The 17,613-nt window shown below is 34.6% G+C and overlaps 1 protein-coding gene across 1 annotated transcript; it reads right to left on the bottom strand.

Moving 5' to 3' along the window:
* Positions 1-2,875: 2,875 nt before the first annotated feature.
* Positions 2,876-17,314, bottom strand: LOC128682425 (pyridoxal phosphate phosphatase PHOSPHO2-like). Its single transcript, XM_053767087.2, has 5 exons — positions 16,928-17,314; positions 11,363-11,551; positions 7,802-7,933; positions 6,023-6,112; positions 2,876-5,076 (listed from the first exon to the last, which is right to left on the bottom strand). The coding sequence occupies exons 1-5, from the start codon at positions 17,069-17,071 to the stop codon at positions 4,921-4,923; spliced, it is 711 nt and encodes a 236-aa protein (XP_053623062.1). The 5' UTR covers positions 17,072-17,314; the 3' UTR covers positions 2,876-4,920.
* Between the last annotated feature and the right edge of the window lie 299 nt (positions 17,315-17,613).

Here is a 17,613-nt window from a genome sequence, read left to right as displayed (position 1 = left end):
CATGCGTACACAAGCATACAGTCAAATCTGACATTTTCCCATGTGTCAAAAACAAAAAAAAATGTTTTTTTTTCTTCTTTTTGACACATGGGAAAAAGTGTCAGATTTGACTGTACTTAATTGTATTGCATTTTAGTCTATAAAAACGTAACGATCTTATATTTTTGTTTTGTTCCACTCGTTACTAGGGCTTCTCCATATTTTGACTTTATAATGCAACTAGCCTTTGCCTGCTGGCTTCGCCCGCCTTATTTCATATACGTCCGTTTAGAACTTATTGTCAATATCTCTGGTTCTAAGTAACGTATCGCGATGAAACCTATAACCAGATTTTAAGTTAGACCATCAGCTATACAACTGTGAAAACCGCATCAAAATCCATATAGCACTTTTTACGTGTTGCGCGAACAACAGCCGACTTGCAGTTTTATAGATTCGGAATTAACTAAAATAACAATTAAATTAATTCGGAATTAAACTGTAAGTGGGCTGTTGTTCGCGCAACACGTAAAAAGTGCTAAGTGTCCAAGCAAAGCAATAAAGGAAGCGACAAATATGGTCGGTGTGATTTGCAATATGAGGAACTATTCACCTAAACAGACCATATTTTGTTATTTGTAGCGTTAGTAGCCCCGAAGTTATAATTTTTGTCATTTATTTTATGACTACATACTTCTTGTATTATAATACTACATATTTAAGTATCGATGATTATATAAGTCCATACCACGAAGTCGGCACATGTTGTGTGGCATGGAATTATTAGGTACTTACGGAATACCTACCTTCCTTGAGGGCTGGATCTCCGAGTATTTGGACCGCTGCGGCCGCGCTTTCATTTTACGATCCGTCAATTTTCTTATTGAAGGTGGCGAACGATGGAGCCATGAAATTAAAAAAAAAAAATAATTTACAAAATCAATCATTCTAAAAAAATTACATTACCACAGATTAATTATTTTAAAGACAGATAGTAAAAGTAACTCTGTCTTTGTTAAAATTTGAAAAAATGTAATAACAGCGCGGCCGCAGCGTTCGAAACGCTCTGAGAAGCACTCACTTTAGCTTATTCCAGGTTATTTTCTACCCGTGTATCAAATTACATAAAAATTTGTCCAGTAGATCACTGCGTGAAGAGGTAACATACTTTCGCTTTTATAATATTACTAACTGCGCCCCGGGGCTTCGCTGCTATGGGAATTTCGGGATAAAAACCCTACCCTATGTGTTATTCCAGATTATTTTCTACCCGTGTAACAAATTTCATAAAAATCGGTCCAGTAGATAATGGATTAGGTAACAAACTTACTTTCGAATTTATTATATTAATTAGTTGGCGCCTCAGTCCTCCGGTCGTGATATTTGCTCCATAATGTTATCTTTTTTTGGGAATAAATTTTAATTTCACGTATGTAGGCTAACGTTTTTAAAATGTAAGGTTACCGACTTCGTGTACTTACGTAGGCAATACATCCAATTGCAGAGCCACTTCAGATTTTAAAAGGTTGTTATCATTTTGTACAACATTTACATGATGGAAGCACAGTTATCAACACTTCAATGTGTAGGATAGCCGGGAACATGGCAAATAAATTTAAGGGTTTATTGCAAATAAATTTAAAGGTTTATTGCAAATAAATTTAAAGGTTCATTGGGCATATTTGAAATTGTCAACTATTCCCGCGTTACAGACGTGAAATATACATAGATTTACTTAAATTTTCTAATAACGAGTGTTATGCAATGAATAAGCGTGATGATAAACAATTATTCATTATAATAGAGATAAATTGAATTATAAAACGTACTTACATTTCAACAGCGTTTATTCTCCTTACTTTTCCTAACCATAGAGGACTGATCGCTCACAAAAATAGCGGCAAATGTCTCAGCGGTCATAACAACTACTTTAAAATATATTTACACAATGCGATCAGTCCGAATTAATGATACAATTAATATATTATTTATTTATGTATTAATACAATATTTATTTATTGTTTCTAACAAATGTAATGTTCTTATACCGATCTGTGGATGGAAGTAATTTTGTACGACAAACATATCCTGTAATTTGTAATCAACACATCAAAAATTGAATCAAATGGATTAAACTAAAAATAAAACAAAACAGTAATTTATTTGAACAATTTTATTAATAACATGTCCTAATGTTCCTAATATATTACTTTGTTTTTAGATTATTTATGCACGATTTGATTCATTTTAAATCTTTTAATATATGTAAAAATAAATACACATCAATTTTTACAATAAATAACAATTTTATGAGAAATAAAATTAATAAAGACATAAAAAAATAGTACTATAATATATCTCAAGTACAAACGGTAAAAAAATAAAAGTTCAACACACATTCGAGCACATATTTTTTGTTTAAATAATGTGGGAACAATATTTTTTTCAGTGTTGAAAGGTAGCTTACATCCTTCTTCATACTCTTTATTATACACAATCTCGTCTTTAATATTCTTTTGGTATGATTAAAAATTTATGGTGTACAGTGATTTCTATACCTAATGCCAGCTCCACACTGTTGCCAAACTCGGGACACACGCCGACGCGAATGCGTGTACGTACATTGCGCAGTTAGTACGAGTGTTTTTATTTACCGCGATGAAAAACCAGCAATACACCGAATCCGCCAAAGTTTGGCAAACTGTTCGACGACAGCGTGGAGCCGGCATGACCTTTCGTTTACAATAGACATGACGCTCGAATAAGACAAATTCTTTACTGAGAAACTTTTAATAGATACATATTTAAAAAAAATAACATTCTTAAGTAATAAATTATGGCTAATTTATAAAAATAATGGACTTTTGTTTTAAATATATATTTTTATTATACATAATTATAATACAAAATGTGCCGTTAAGAAATTATGTTATCTAGGAGAAATTTAACTCCCTTGAGAATTCCTCACCAAAGAGAAATTCCCAGTATCACGGGACGTGATCTGACGGAAATTCTTGAGAATGTTTTTACAGAGTTTCGTAAATTTCTAGAACGTTACAACTTTACCTGTTATTCATAAAAAAATATAATGCTCACTTTGAACTAAAATATGTTATGTCACTGTTGCATTTTATACGAGCTTTTGCCCGCGGCTTCGCCCGCGTGAATTTCAAAGTAAAATCTCGGTCATTCTTTATGAAAAATGATGAAGAGTATGTTTACCAATTTTCAGCTTTTTATCTTGAAAATTGTATGAAGTCCTATACAATCTTTCACCACCCTTTTTAGGGGTTGAGGGTTAATTTTAAAGAAATCTGAAACACGTTATTTATTAATTTGTTGTAAACAACTAAAATCCAAATTTTGCAAGTCACTATCTTCAACGGTGTAAAACTTTCATATAAAACTTTTCCATCACTTTCACCCCCTTCGGGGTTGAATTTCCAAAAAACCTCTCTTAGTGCTCACCTACACTCCCCAGGGAACCTACATGCCAAATTTCAGCTTCCTACGCCCAGTAGTTTCGGCTGTACGTTGTCTGTCTGTCAGTCAGCCACTCAGTAACGCAAGAGTTTTATATATATAGATTTGCCATAACATACTTTAGCTAAGTATGTTAACTTTCTTGTGAATAACGGATATTATTTCATATCATGTTTAGTTAGAATAAAATAAATATATTATTATTAATCACAGCAATGTATTTGTGGCGGCGAGATGTGAAAACTATAAAAGCGTTCCAAGCAAAAGGGTACCCACTGGGCAGATTCTAGTTGCGAGATATTTAAAATTTTGTGAAAAAAGCATTTTGCGATTTTAATTGATTTTAATGCAACATACAAAGTGCTATGTTCTCATACAGTAAACGTCTCTAAATCGTGTACACGACGTGAGAAAATTGCAATTGTATGTTTAGTGACTAGAACTCTGGCTGTTACAGTTTGAACTTAAGTCTGTTTACCAAACAATTAGATTTTTGTGAGTGTGAACTTTGAATTTTTTTGTTTTCCAATAAATGTGAATAAAGTAAATTGTTTTTTTTATTCCATAACGATCAACCAATCAAAAAAACAGCTACGTTTAAGTGCCGCTGTAAAGATGAGCTCGCCTGGATACCTTTTGGGTACCATCAGGGAGGAGGAGACGAGGCAAACCGTGTAAAAGATGACGCGACGACATAGAAGGATTTCTGGGATATAAATCTATGGAAGCAGAAAGGGGAGGCCTTTGCCCAGCTGTGGTACACTTAAACAGGCTATAAGAAAAACGATCAACCGACTATTTAACTATGTGAATACAGCCTTAACTCAATACCGCCCAAGTGGGACCTAAACGCTTGGAAGGTCACCTTTTCCCTCACGAGTTCTAACATGTAAAAAGTTTCCACATAGTTTTAATTATTGAATTTTCTCTACAAAATATTTTAAGCACATAAGAAACTGTTAAATTATCGAATACGTTATGTTTTATGGGGTCATTGGGTCTAATTTTAATTACACTAATTCATCTTAAGGCGATACGTAACTGCACACTAGCGCCACCATCACATGTCTACCAATTTCTTGTGTTTATTAGCGAAAGCTAATAATGCTCTTTCCAAATTATTCTACACTGGATAAAGGAATTTATTGCAAAATATTACAGTTTTCCATTACAGTCTACTGTGAAGATTTCGATGGCCACCGTTTTCGGTTTAGTGGACTGTACATTGTGTGGTGGAAAACTAAAATACTTCGCAATAAATTCTTTTATCTAAAGAGGATTTTTTAGTTGAGACTAGACTGCGCTAGTGTGCAATTATACATCAAATTAAATAAAATGGACCTTGTTAGAAGTTCTATTATATTAAGTCTAATTTTAATTTGATTTTAAGGGTATCCTATAATTAATAGAAATGTATGGTGCAAAATGCCAGGGAGATTTGTATGGTTCTAAACGTTATCAAGATATAACATTGTTTTCTGGGAACAGTTCTTTTATTATCGCATAACAATCGTCCCATGGGACAACTTTAGCCTGGATGAGGGGGGCGGGGGACGATAATGTCTTCTTCACTAAGTCGTCGAGAGGATATCCTCGGCGAGGGAATACTGTAGCCTGGGGAAGAAATTAGGATTACTTTTATAATTAAGTTTGGTCAAAAAAATAAATTTTGCAACTCTGGTAATTTTAATACTTTGGTCAAAAACAAAAAAATGGTTGGGTGGTCAATTGACCTTGCACACTTAGGTAGTTTCTGATGGCGATATGTAGTAGTAAAAGATCCGTTTAAGCAATTTGAATAAAATCTGACACCAGTGTTCGCGTTATTCTAAGATTAAGAAATTAGATTGTATATTAATTAATTTTTATTTAGACATAATGATTAGATTACAAAATTTAATTTTCGAATGCAGTGTACCTATATTGTTTCTTGAAATAATTAAATTAAATAAAGTCTAGGGTAGTTGGCAAAATTGTAGGAGTGACGTCACAACGTACGAAAATGTTCGCGAAGAAAGATATGTTTGTTCGACAGTTACATTAAATATTACTTTTATGGTGATGGTTTCTTAATAAAAGTTGTTACAACATTTTAGTTTTTAATGATGGTCGAGTTTGTTTTTATAATTTGATACTTTTGAAAATGGACTTTCCAACCAATTTTAAATCTTCGTATTTAGATCCAGCTGCATTGTTACAGTCTGTGAATTATCACAATGATCCTAAATATATCTATTTTATCTAGATTATACATATTTTTACTAGGCAAATGGGAAAAAAATATCGATATACGTATATCGAATCGATATTTTTCAAATGTATCGATAAATATTGACTTAAAAATATCGATATTTTGATATATCGATATTTTCATATTCTTTTCCTTTTCTTTTAGAAACCGAATTGGAAATATAATATCGATTTTTATATCTGAAAAAAATATCGACAATCGATATATCCCTGGAAAAAATAACGATTTTGATAGGTATTTGTTTTTTTTTGCCCGTACCTATTTTTTACAATTATCTGACCTTGTCAACTACCATAAGGCGTTACTCACATGCGGGGGTAGATTGGTGGCTGGACAGAAATCATTTCTGCCGTCTCCCGTGTACACTACTGTTTTGTAAGCTGGCCTTTGAGCTATGAACTGAAATTAATAAATATAAAGCATCCTGAATATGATTGCGAACAGACTGGACTGCCTGTCCACATATATAGGGTATAGATTGGCATTATTGTGTCTACACGCTCAGTCCATGGTACTGAACAACATTTCGTATGGAAGCAACGTTAAAGTCGCGATAAAAAATCAACTGATCCATACATTTTCCACATGTTAGGTACTAAATTCATTTTTGTATAGAACAGCTGATTTTTTTTTCGCGGGAGATCCAAGGGCCGGCAGTTACTTGGCACAGATGATTGCCATAGCGGTTCAGAGGGGTAATGCTGCCCAGCCTTCTTGGAAACCTTCCAAGCGGCGACGAGCTGGAATCTCTTGGAATCTCTTTATTATTTAATGGAAATGTCATTTTTTAATGGAAAGAAATAAAAAAACATTTTAAAGCAGAGCATGTATGTATACCGCAAGTCTGTGGGTCAATTATTCTTAAAAAGTCGCTAGATGTCTTACGAATTCAGTATAATAACGTCTTCAGGATGACGTTGGGACTGCCCCGTTTTTGTAGCGCTTCAGCAATGTTAGCTTGAATATCAGGTCGACGGCTTTACATCTGTTATCCGTAAAAGAACAATGGCGCTTATTTTTAAAATTCGCGATGGTTCCAATTGCATCCTGAGGACGTTAGCGACAGGTGTACGTCTCCGTTGTGGACGGCTTTTGTGAGAAGGGTGATCCTCGAGACTCATACGTTCGACTCGAGTCGATCTCTCTGGATTATTTTCACGTTTTAATTTGTTCATTTTAATTGTAATTTAATATTTAATGATTTTTGAATTATCTGAAATGATATTGTATTTGTATTCAAACTTAATTCTAATGTTTACATCAATTTTAGATGTGCACAGCATTAATATGTAAAGCATACAGTACAAAAGAATAAAAACATTGAAATAATGATTTTCTTAAAAAAATAAAAAATTTTAACCGCAAATTAAAATTATTAGGCAATTTGCCTTTGCAAAGCTTTAACTTTCAGTAACCTCGAGTCATGGTGACTTGAATAAACAAATTCATTCAAAAAAGTTTATTATGGTTACGTACAAATAATCAAAACACGATACACTTAAGCCGGGTTCGCTGCTCTATGTTTTGAACAGAACATTTGTTCAAAAACAACGACAAAATTACGTTTTTGAACAATGTTATGTTCAAAACATTGCGCAGCGGACCCGGCTTAAGGGTACCGTTTCTTGATTCTTATACCCGCCTTTAAAAAGTATCAGTCGTGCATGCGTGACATATTATATCAACAAGGAATTTTATTTTAAAAGTACTTATTACAATTTTATATTATCATGTCACAATCGACTAAAAAGTACAACAAAATCCGTGAATCATAGAAAAATATATTATATATCAAAACTCTATATTAAATACTAAATTATTATATACTAAAATTATTTATCAAGTGTATATGTGTATGGTATAATCTGTTAAAAAAATATCTTTATTATTTACTGTAAGAAATTTATAAAAGTGTGTAATAGTGGCGCGTAGTTATACTTTAAGCTAAAGTATGTTTGTCCCTGTCGCACTTTACAAAATCAGGCATTGACAGAACGAGACAAAACATGCTTTCGCTCAAGTCTTTTTAAAGAATTACATGGAATATATCTATCTTCTTTCAATTGCATGCTTTTCAAAATAGCTTACCTGCGCGAGCGCAATGGACTTGCATAGATTAGTGGGACACCGGGAGCACGCGGTCTGCTTCATTAGCGGCTCGATGTACAATCTGCCGTTATTCCAGAAAGCGCGGTTGGTCATCACTTGTGTCACCGTGTCCTGTTTCACAAGAAATTCATATATGTATATATATATATATATATAAATCATATCGATCAATCATATACAGCAGTAATACACAGCTAGTAATATTATTACTAGCTGTGATAGTAACAGTAGATTTTGCGTGAAAGAGTAACAAACAAACATACATACACACATCCTTACAAATATTGGCATTTATAATATTACTAGGATTATTATTATAAAGAGGTAAGCATTTGTGAGTTTGTATGTTTGAGGCGGGTAATCTCCGAAACTGCCGAAGAGATTTCAAAAATTATTTCACCATTAGAAAGGCATATACGCAAGATTGCCGTGCTGTAGTTCTTGACTTTATAACAGACAGATAGAAGAGGACAATAAATAAATATACATAATATACATTATCACAATATATAAATAAATATAAAAATATATTAGGACAAATCACACAGATTGAGCTGGCCCCAAAGCAAGTTCGAGACTTGTGTTATGGGATACTAACTCAGCGATACCATATTTTATAACATATACATATATAGATAAACATCCAAGACCCAGGCCGATCAGAAAAAGATCATTCTCCATCATGTCCCGACCGGGGTCGAACCCGGAACCCCTCGGTTCAGAGGCGAGCACTTCACCACTGCGCCACCGAGGTCGACGTTGTCATCGCACTAAAAGCTTTTGTATTATGCGCTCCACGATTTTACACTTTTAGGAAGTAACTAATTTAATTAACGGACCATATGTAAGTTTTATATCACGTGTTTGGAACAATCTAATATACGTATAGCTGAATAACAAGGCGACTCAGCTGTGGCGTAACTAGATATCCAAAGGCCCAGGGGCAAAAAATAACTAGGGCCCCAAGTAAACTACATGGTAACTTTTAATACATTGGCAATATTTTGTCTACACGCTCAGTCCACGACTCTGAACAACTTTTAGTATGGGAGTAACTCCGAAATCGCGAAAAAAAATCAGATGTTCTATACAAAATTAAATAGCTAACTTGTGGAAAATGTATGGTACAGCTGATTTTAAATTATTGTTGAAAGAAAAAAAATATTTGCTTTGAATGGGTACAATATTGTTGTTTTGCGTTTTAGAAGTTCCATACATTCAGCCTATTGGGCATACAAATATAAAAGTATTTTAAATAATCATATTGTAATGATATTGAAAATAAATATTAGCGATTTAAATATTTCCATTCGATTGTAAAATATTATCTACCAATGTCAATTTACAATTTAAAAATTCCAGTCTTAAATGGTTTTAGTTCTAGTTCATTTTATATCTTCAGAGAGTTTATCGTAGAACTTATCGCAATTCCAGTAGCAATTAATTTGTGAATATTTCGTTCGTACAATAGGAAACAGTATTTTAAACCTAGATATGTTGTTAATGGATGCACATTCTTTGTATTTTATAATTTAATTTTGTACGTCCAGTGGTGGGACATGTGTATATTATCACAATAAATAAATAAATGAATAAATAAATAAATAAATAAATAAATAAATAAATAAATAAATAAATAAATAAATAAATAAATAAATAAATAAATAAATAAATAAATAAATAAATAAATAAATAAATAAATAAATAAATAAATAAATAAATAAAAATATATTAGGACAAATCGCACAGATTGAGCTGGCCCCAAAGTAAGTTCGAGACTTGTGTTACGGGATACTAACTCAACGATACTATATTTTATAACAAATACATATATAGATAAACATCCAAGACCCGGGCCAATCAGAAAAAGATCATTTTCCATCGTGACCCGACCGGGGATCGAACCCGGGACCTCTCGGTTCAGTGGCAAGAACTTGACCACGGCGCCACCGAGGTCGTCAAATGTTAATGTCAAGCTACTGTACCTAACCTATGTTCACAAAATAAACGAATTTTGATTTTTTTTTTCGCGATTTCAAGGTTGCTTCCATACGAAAAGTTGTTCAGTGCCGTCGACTGAGCATGTAGATAAAATAATGCCTATGTATAAGAAATCACTCTGTATGTACTTATACTAAAATAGTTTGTTCTTTATTCGTCGATTTCCTCGAAACATATGAACACGTAGCACGTTACTATAACGTCCGCACGCTGTCTCTTTTACTCATATCGTGTACGCGTCGTGTGAAAAAGAGAGAACGTAATGAAGACAACGACACGTGCTACGTGTTTTATGTTTCAAAAGAAATGAAACGCGTTTTTTACGACACTCTATTTATTGGTTAAAACTGCAGGAAAATCCGTGCAGTAGTTTTTAAGTTTAATGCGAACATACAGATAGACGCGGCAGAGAACTTTCTTTTAACCCCCGACGCAAAAAGAGGGGTGTTATAAGTTTGACCGCTAAGTGTGTCTGTCTGAATGTGTTGATTAGTAAAAAAAACGCTTGTTCTTTTATTTTATATATAGAGATAATAATAACCGTAGCCCCTGCTTCAGGTTCAGGAACGCGTTGAGAATATAAATAACATAAATGACACAATGCTAATTGTTTCTATTGACAAACATGCGCAAGAGTTATCTAAATAATTGTCGAAATGCTTCTGGGGGGGCTACCACGAAACATAAAACACTAGCACATCATTGCGTCCAAATCTCACAGCAAAACCTTAAAATTTTAAAGATTCGGCTGTGATTTTACAACCGGCTGCCTGCCTGACGTCAACCCTTCTCGGGAATGCTATTGTTGTCTATCAGCTGCCTAGGCTGTGTGTCCCTTAGTCGCCTCGTACGAGACATCCACTGTCACATGCGTCTGCATGTTCTCAGGTCGAACAGAGAGCATGCAGACGCTTTTTCCCGTTATCGTGTGCGCATCGTTTATAAAAATGTATGCAAAATTTCAAGAAGATTGGTCGAGTAGATAGAGCGTGAAGAGTTAACAAACTTACTTTCACATAATCTAAATATGTGCTTTCACATTTATAATATTAATTAGAATTCAATCAAGAGTCCCACTCCGAAACCCCGAATCGGGACCAGGTTTTAAGGAACCCATGAATTAATACATACATTTGTATTGTTGTATGTATTGTATATCCTTAACCACTGATCATCATCATCATAGTCACATCCCTCACGGCTGGGGGTCGTGGTCATAACGTGGAATGAAACACACACAACAACTTTCATGCCATTATTAATGGAGTGGTTCGCCATTGCCTTCTCCATTTCACACACAAGTTAATAATCAACCAGTGTGCAGGTTTCCTCACGATTTTCCTTCACCGGAAGCAAGTGGTGGTCGCGATACACGAGTCAGATTGGTATACAAACTCATGTGGCACGAGTAGGATTCGAACCTAGGACCTTTCGATCCACAGGCGGGCGTCTTAACCATTACACCACCACAGCTTCCATTCCAACCATTAACCACTAAGGAAATTAATTCCCTTTTCGTTTTGCCGTGTATATTCTCACCTCCAGTCCGTGAACCTTCAGCCAATGGTTCACAAAGACTGTGTTAGCGTCAGTTAGCAGTAACACGTCCCACCCTGAAGCTGCCAGGGACTTCAACAACGAAGACACACCAGGACACTCCCGCATGGAGCCTATTGCTGACAGAATGTCTTCTTCGCTGAGACCCGCTGAGTATGCGTGCTGGAACACCTGTAAAGGGATGTTAGATATCAATCGATTTGTTTGAATTAAGGCTTGAAAATGGGTGGAAAGATCAAGACATATCACTGTTATTTGTGTTGTAAGTTAACACTTGTTTTATTTTTTCATCAAACGCGCGATTCATATAGTTTGATATATCTATACAATTATTATAAAGAGGTAAGCGTTTTGTGAGTTGTGTTTGAGGCGGGTAATCTCCGATACTACTAAACCGATTTCAAAAATTCTTTCACCATTAGAAAGTTACATTATCCATGATTGCTATAAGCTATATTTTATCTCAAAATTCCCACGGGAGCAAAGCCCCGGGCATCATCTAGTATTACATACAGACTATCAGCAAGAGGTGTAACAAGCCCGTTAAAGTTTTTACTCTGATCCTGGGCTAAGTGGCGTCACAGGCCCGAATTGAAACAAGGAACACACAATAACGAGATTTACGTTATATATTTTTCTATGTACAAAAAGTCGGCAGACCTGCAGCCAACAGCTAGTCAATATCTAGCCTTGGTATAGTCTTATGACGTTTTCCTGAAAATTATCCCACACACGTGAACAACGCTGATAACAAACTTATTTATAACGTGTGATCGAGTGGCGGATCCACAGGTGTGGGCGAGAGGGGCACGTACACAACCTTTATTTTTTTACTGCTTTAAACTATGACTTCGCACGCAGATATCCCCAATGGCCCCAGTTTCCTGGAATGGAAAGTACCCTATATCCTTCATAGTATTCTTGATAAATTTAAAGAAACAAATAAACAAACATGCTTTCACATTTACAATATTACTTGGGGTATAATATGAACGCAGAAAATAAATTACGCCATCTTTTTCACTCATCTTCGCATGTTAACGGTCTCCTTCGTGGCTGTGACGCCAAGAAGCCATAATAAACGCCGGCTGTGTTTTTCTCCCTTTCTGCTTCATTAGTATTTTTATCCCTTAGCCGCCTTGTAATACGTTCTCTTATTTTAGAGCATTCGTATCACACAAAATTTGAACTGAACTAATAATGATGGATTATTTTTTGAGCCAGGTACGATTCGGGGTGGCCTTTTACGAGTAATAATATCCCTTTTTATTTTTTATATTTTATGTTTTTCTCCGTACTTTTACGCTAAGCTTGTTGTGGATACTCTTCTGTAAACTTTTTTGGGATAAATATTTAATTAAGAATAATTTACATAATTACTAATGCACTTTATTAGGCACCGTGCAAGATTTCGCATGAAATACCTTTTGTAAAATTAACAATTGAATTATGTTAGTTAATTTACAAGCAAATTCATAACGCACTCCGCACCGATTTTCGAGGTGGCTGTGCCCTTCCTTTTTGAGTGTTGGATCCGCGCTAGCGTTTGATGAATCACTATAGAATATGGACAGCCGTCGAGGCCACTCGTCGGGACGGAATTTTCTAAGTCGTCTATGGAAGATGCAAATGTGTTTTTCCTAGGGCTTCGTTGGTGGCGTAGCTATTAGAGGCCTTGGCCGGGGCCCCCAAACTGAGGGGGCTCTCGGGCCCCGAACATATTAGCCTTTTATTAAACATTTAATCATACTCGTGCCACATGAGTTTGTATGCTACTATGACATTGTATATCAATTTGACTCGTGTGTATGTTTATTTATATTTTTATATTAACCGCTTCAGTTGGCAATAACATTGGTTAGCACAAAATCAGTTTAAAAGGTTAAAAGTCCCTTGACGTACTGAACATTTATCCGTATATAATTTAAATTCGTCCATACTAATATTATAAAGAAGAAAAGATTTAGATTTTTGTTCGTAATAATTAAACTGAAACACTACTTTGTTTTTGATGAAATTTGGCACAGAGACAGGCGAAACTTTCAGGAGTGACATAGGCTACTTTCTATTATGGTTTTACCCGAGCGAAGCCGGGGCAATACGCTTGTATCAGATAAGATAGATAAAACGACTATGGAGATCAAAACATTTATTCATCAGTAAATGTCTTAGAGAACCTCCTCTACAATAAAGTTTACGTATAAAAAAAAAAAAAATAAACTATAAACATTGACAAAGTAAGTTCTAGACTTGTGTATGGGATACTAACAACGATACTATATTTTATAACATATATAGATAAACATCCAAGACCAGGGCCAATCAGAAAAATATCATTTTCCATCATGACCCGACCGGGGATCGAACCCGGGGCACTTTACCACTACGCCACCGAGGTCGTCAATATTCCAGAGTGATGTTCGACCGAATAGGTACCCTACAGGGACCACTCCAGTACTATCAATATTTTTCTTAAGCTAATTAAGAAATATTATAACCATTATTATAACCACAGTTTATACCATGACCATTGATATAAATCAAAAAGGTTCCACAATTAAGCCTTGGGGTACACCAACTCATGACATTGCAAAATTTCGATTCCACACTATTTAGGTTTAAGAAGAAAATTAATTCTCATAAAATCTACAAAATTCACTTACTTAAAATGAGAAACTTAAAATATTTCATTAACATTAAGTAGACGCGTACAAAAAGTCGGTAGACATATTACATAATAATAAATATTCTATTTACGTCACCAATGTATATGTAAATCTATGCGAAAACATGCTAGTTCTCTGTCTGTCTGTCTGTCTGGCCGGAAGGCAAGCCCCGAACGATGCCAAGTCGCGGTTACCACAGTGCAAGGTCGTGACGCACCTAATGAAATACCATAATAAATTCTATTCTATAAATAAGAATAGTAATTTGTTTCTATGTTTTTACATGACAACTAAAATTTTAGCACTAGATTCTGCCCGCGGCTCCTACCACGTTAAGATTACGGAGGGTCGCCTTCTTAAAAATGTGGCATACTTCTTTCAGACCATTTCAAATTAATTTCTTTCATTTAATACTGTCACTCGCCCTTTCACTCAAATCTCTCTTCATATTCGTATTTCCTCATGGCTGAGGGTCGTGGTCATTAAGTGAAATGAAACACACACAACAACTTTTTCCGCCGAGTCGCTATGAAGAAGTGAGAATATTTTCCTTGACATTGATAAAGTTTATTAACTGATGCAAATAACCGTGGCGTTTTATCATGATCAAACATAAGATTAGTAGATTAACATGTGCGGCGCCACTGTATGTGCGGACACTAGCGGCAGGCCCCAGCTTCGCTCGTGTAAAACCTTAATAATAGAAGGACTATGTATGTTACTCCAGAAGGTTTTGTCTAACTCTGTACCAGATTTCGTTTAAATCGGCCCTGTAGTTTTTGAGTTATTTCCTAGAAAAAAATATGCAAATCTCTTCTGTTTATAATTTAAGATATGGATAGTATTGTATTATGGATTAAACTGGTCAAGTGTGAGTCGGACAATATGCAATATTAGGGCTCCAAAGATACGATCTGTCTAGGTTAAGGGTAGCCTCTCTAAGGAACTTCTTGTCTCCGCGTTTAGGGTGAGGTCAGGCCACGTAAACAAGTTCTATCTCTTGATGCGCGTGAGTCAGTCAGATATGTGTACTGTGTGTAACAAGGAGTAAGATTTAATACACGTCTTGCTGGAATGTGGTCGATATTCTGCCCTACGCGATACATTTTTAGCCAAAGTGCCCGTGTGTAATGGATTGCTGAACATAGTGTTGAGCAGTCCGTTATCACAGGTGGCTAAATCCATTTATATCTTGTGGACAAGCATTATGAAAGCTAGATAAGTTTATATCAGAGATCCCCCAGAGGCTGACATAGTCACACAAAGTGCACTAAAACCTTGTCAAAAAATTTTAAAAAAAAGATGAAGGGTTTGACGACCTCTGTAGCGGGCACCATGCTGGAGTGGTTCACTGGAGAAGTATGGAAACTCAAACAGAAACACTGTTAGGCGGAATATTTATTTTATGTCAAGCAGAAGTGAATTTATAAATTACTAGATGAAGCCCGGGGCTTCGCTCCTCAAAACTCACACGAGTTTTGAGATAAAATATAGCCTATAGCAATTTTGGATAATGTTCCTTTCTAATGATGGCAGAATTTTTGAAATTGGTTCGGTAGTTTCTGAGATTACCCATCTCATACATACAAACTCACAAACGCTTACCTCTTTATAATAATAGTATAGATTAAGTCTCAAAATTTTTTTAGCATGATTTAATTCTAATATTTAAGCAAGTGAAAAAGGAATATATGACTGGTTGACTGGAAACAGAGACTTTTGTATTGATTTTAAATAAACAATATATAAATTGAACAATAGTATTTGATAGTCAATAATTTTAAATAATTAATAAAAATTAGCCAATAATTTTTACTGGATTCAATTAAAAACAAATTAGCAAAGATTATATAAAGACAGATATTTAAAGCAGATATTATTAAATTATAAAATAAATATAATTACAGTAATGATTAATTTTTAATTTTAACTATAGGTACTTTATGATGTTAAATACTTTTATTGTTATCTGTATTATTTATAAATTGCCATAAAATAAATAGACATTTAAATAAAAAACCGATACTAAATCGCCATTGCCATGGGTGAAGTTACCGGAAGTTATCTCCAAAACTACCGAACCAATTTCAAAAATTCTTTCACCACTAGAAAGTTTTATTATCCAAGATTGCTATAGGCTATATTTTGTCTCAATATTCCCACGGGAGCGAAGTTCGAGCGACATCTAGTAATTTATAATGATTTATTGATCTCTTTGATAATAATAATTACAGTAAAAAACAATCTCAATTTTACGATCACTGGATTTTTTTTTCTCGAAAACAGTGAGAGTGAGACAGCAACTGAGAGTTGAGGGGGAAGACATACCCCCTCCTATACAGACCTTCCAGCATATGATATTTCCTAAAGGTGAGCCTTATTTCGATTTGAATAGAGTTAATATTCTCTGATAAAATTGGTTCAGTATTTGTAGTGACTTGTGACCCATTGCATTCAAAAAAGCACATGCAATAACACAAAAGGTTCAACACAATCCTAAGCATTGTCTGTATTTTGTATTTTCTCATTAATAAGACATACACTCCTGTTATGAGGCTAACGAAGGCTACAAAATGATCGTAAGGGCCTGTCACTTTTCTTAATTTTTAAGTTGACAACTAATATGCCTAAGTGGAGAAGAAAAAGTAGAAAGTCGGGAAATTTATGTAATTTTTTTATTTATTTTTTTCTTTTCTCATCATTTTGTAAATATTTTTTTTTCTTTTCTCATATCATGAAGATGTGATCAATGGAAATATTATCAATTTTGATGAAAAAGTAGGTAGTATGAGAAATTACTAAGCGAAAATTTTAGTGTTACTGTTGAGTATGATACCCGTGATACCAAGGTACAAAATAAATATTTTATAAACGTACTTACATCGCTCATGTATGGAGTCCAATCGTGGTTAGTCGATTCCCACTCAGGCGGCGGCTGTTTTTCCCTTAATCTATTTATTATTGTGGCATCTGAATCGTCATCTACGATCGTACGATCAAAATCGAAAACTGCGAGAGACACCATTTTCGAAACACGCGCGCACTTCACAGACCCGCGAACACTGACTGACTGCTGCTGAACGAAAATAGAAAGAGTAGGAAATAAAATCAAATGATGCGTGGGTGTTTTGGCGCCGAGATTTTCGGCATCATGATGGAATTTTTTGTGTTTTTTCGCTACTGTAAATGACGTAATAAAATAACGTAGGTATTCAAATCATCGATCCAAATGGTTTCACGTCTTCATGACAGACAAAACAGCTGATTTTCGACATTCATGTTTTCTTGTCTATTTTGCTTTGCCACAGTATTGCCGTCATATAAAGATCGATTTACACTGTTAAAGTTGAGTAACACAGAACTTAGCTTTTTTACAATAATTGCGAATTATTTATAATGTATAATGTTATAATAACTAATATAACTGGTTCTATAACCCGGCATGAAAAGTGGAGCTACGGGAAAGCCAGCAAACACCCAGCTAGTTTTAATAAAAAGTGTAAACCAGCCATAAAACACATTCCGTTTTACATAATACGCATTTTTGTCATTTACATCTTTCTCTAA

Source organism: Plodia interpunctella, chromosome 30 (genome assembly GCF_027563975.2).
Source record: "Plodia interpunctella isolate USDA-ARS_2022_Savannah chromosome 30, ilPloInte3.2, whole genome shotgun sequence".
Classification (NCBI taxonomy): Eukaryota; Metazoa; Arthropoda; class Insecta; order Lepidoptera; family Pyralidae; genus Plodia; species Plodia interpunctella.
Note: the sequence above shows the minus strand (reverse complement) of the source record. Positions and strands in the feature narration are given on the sequence as shown.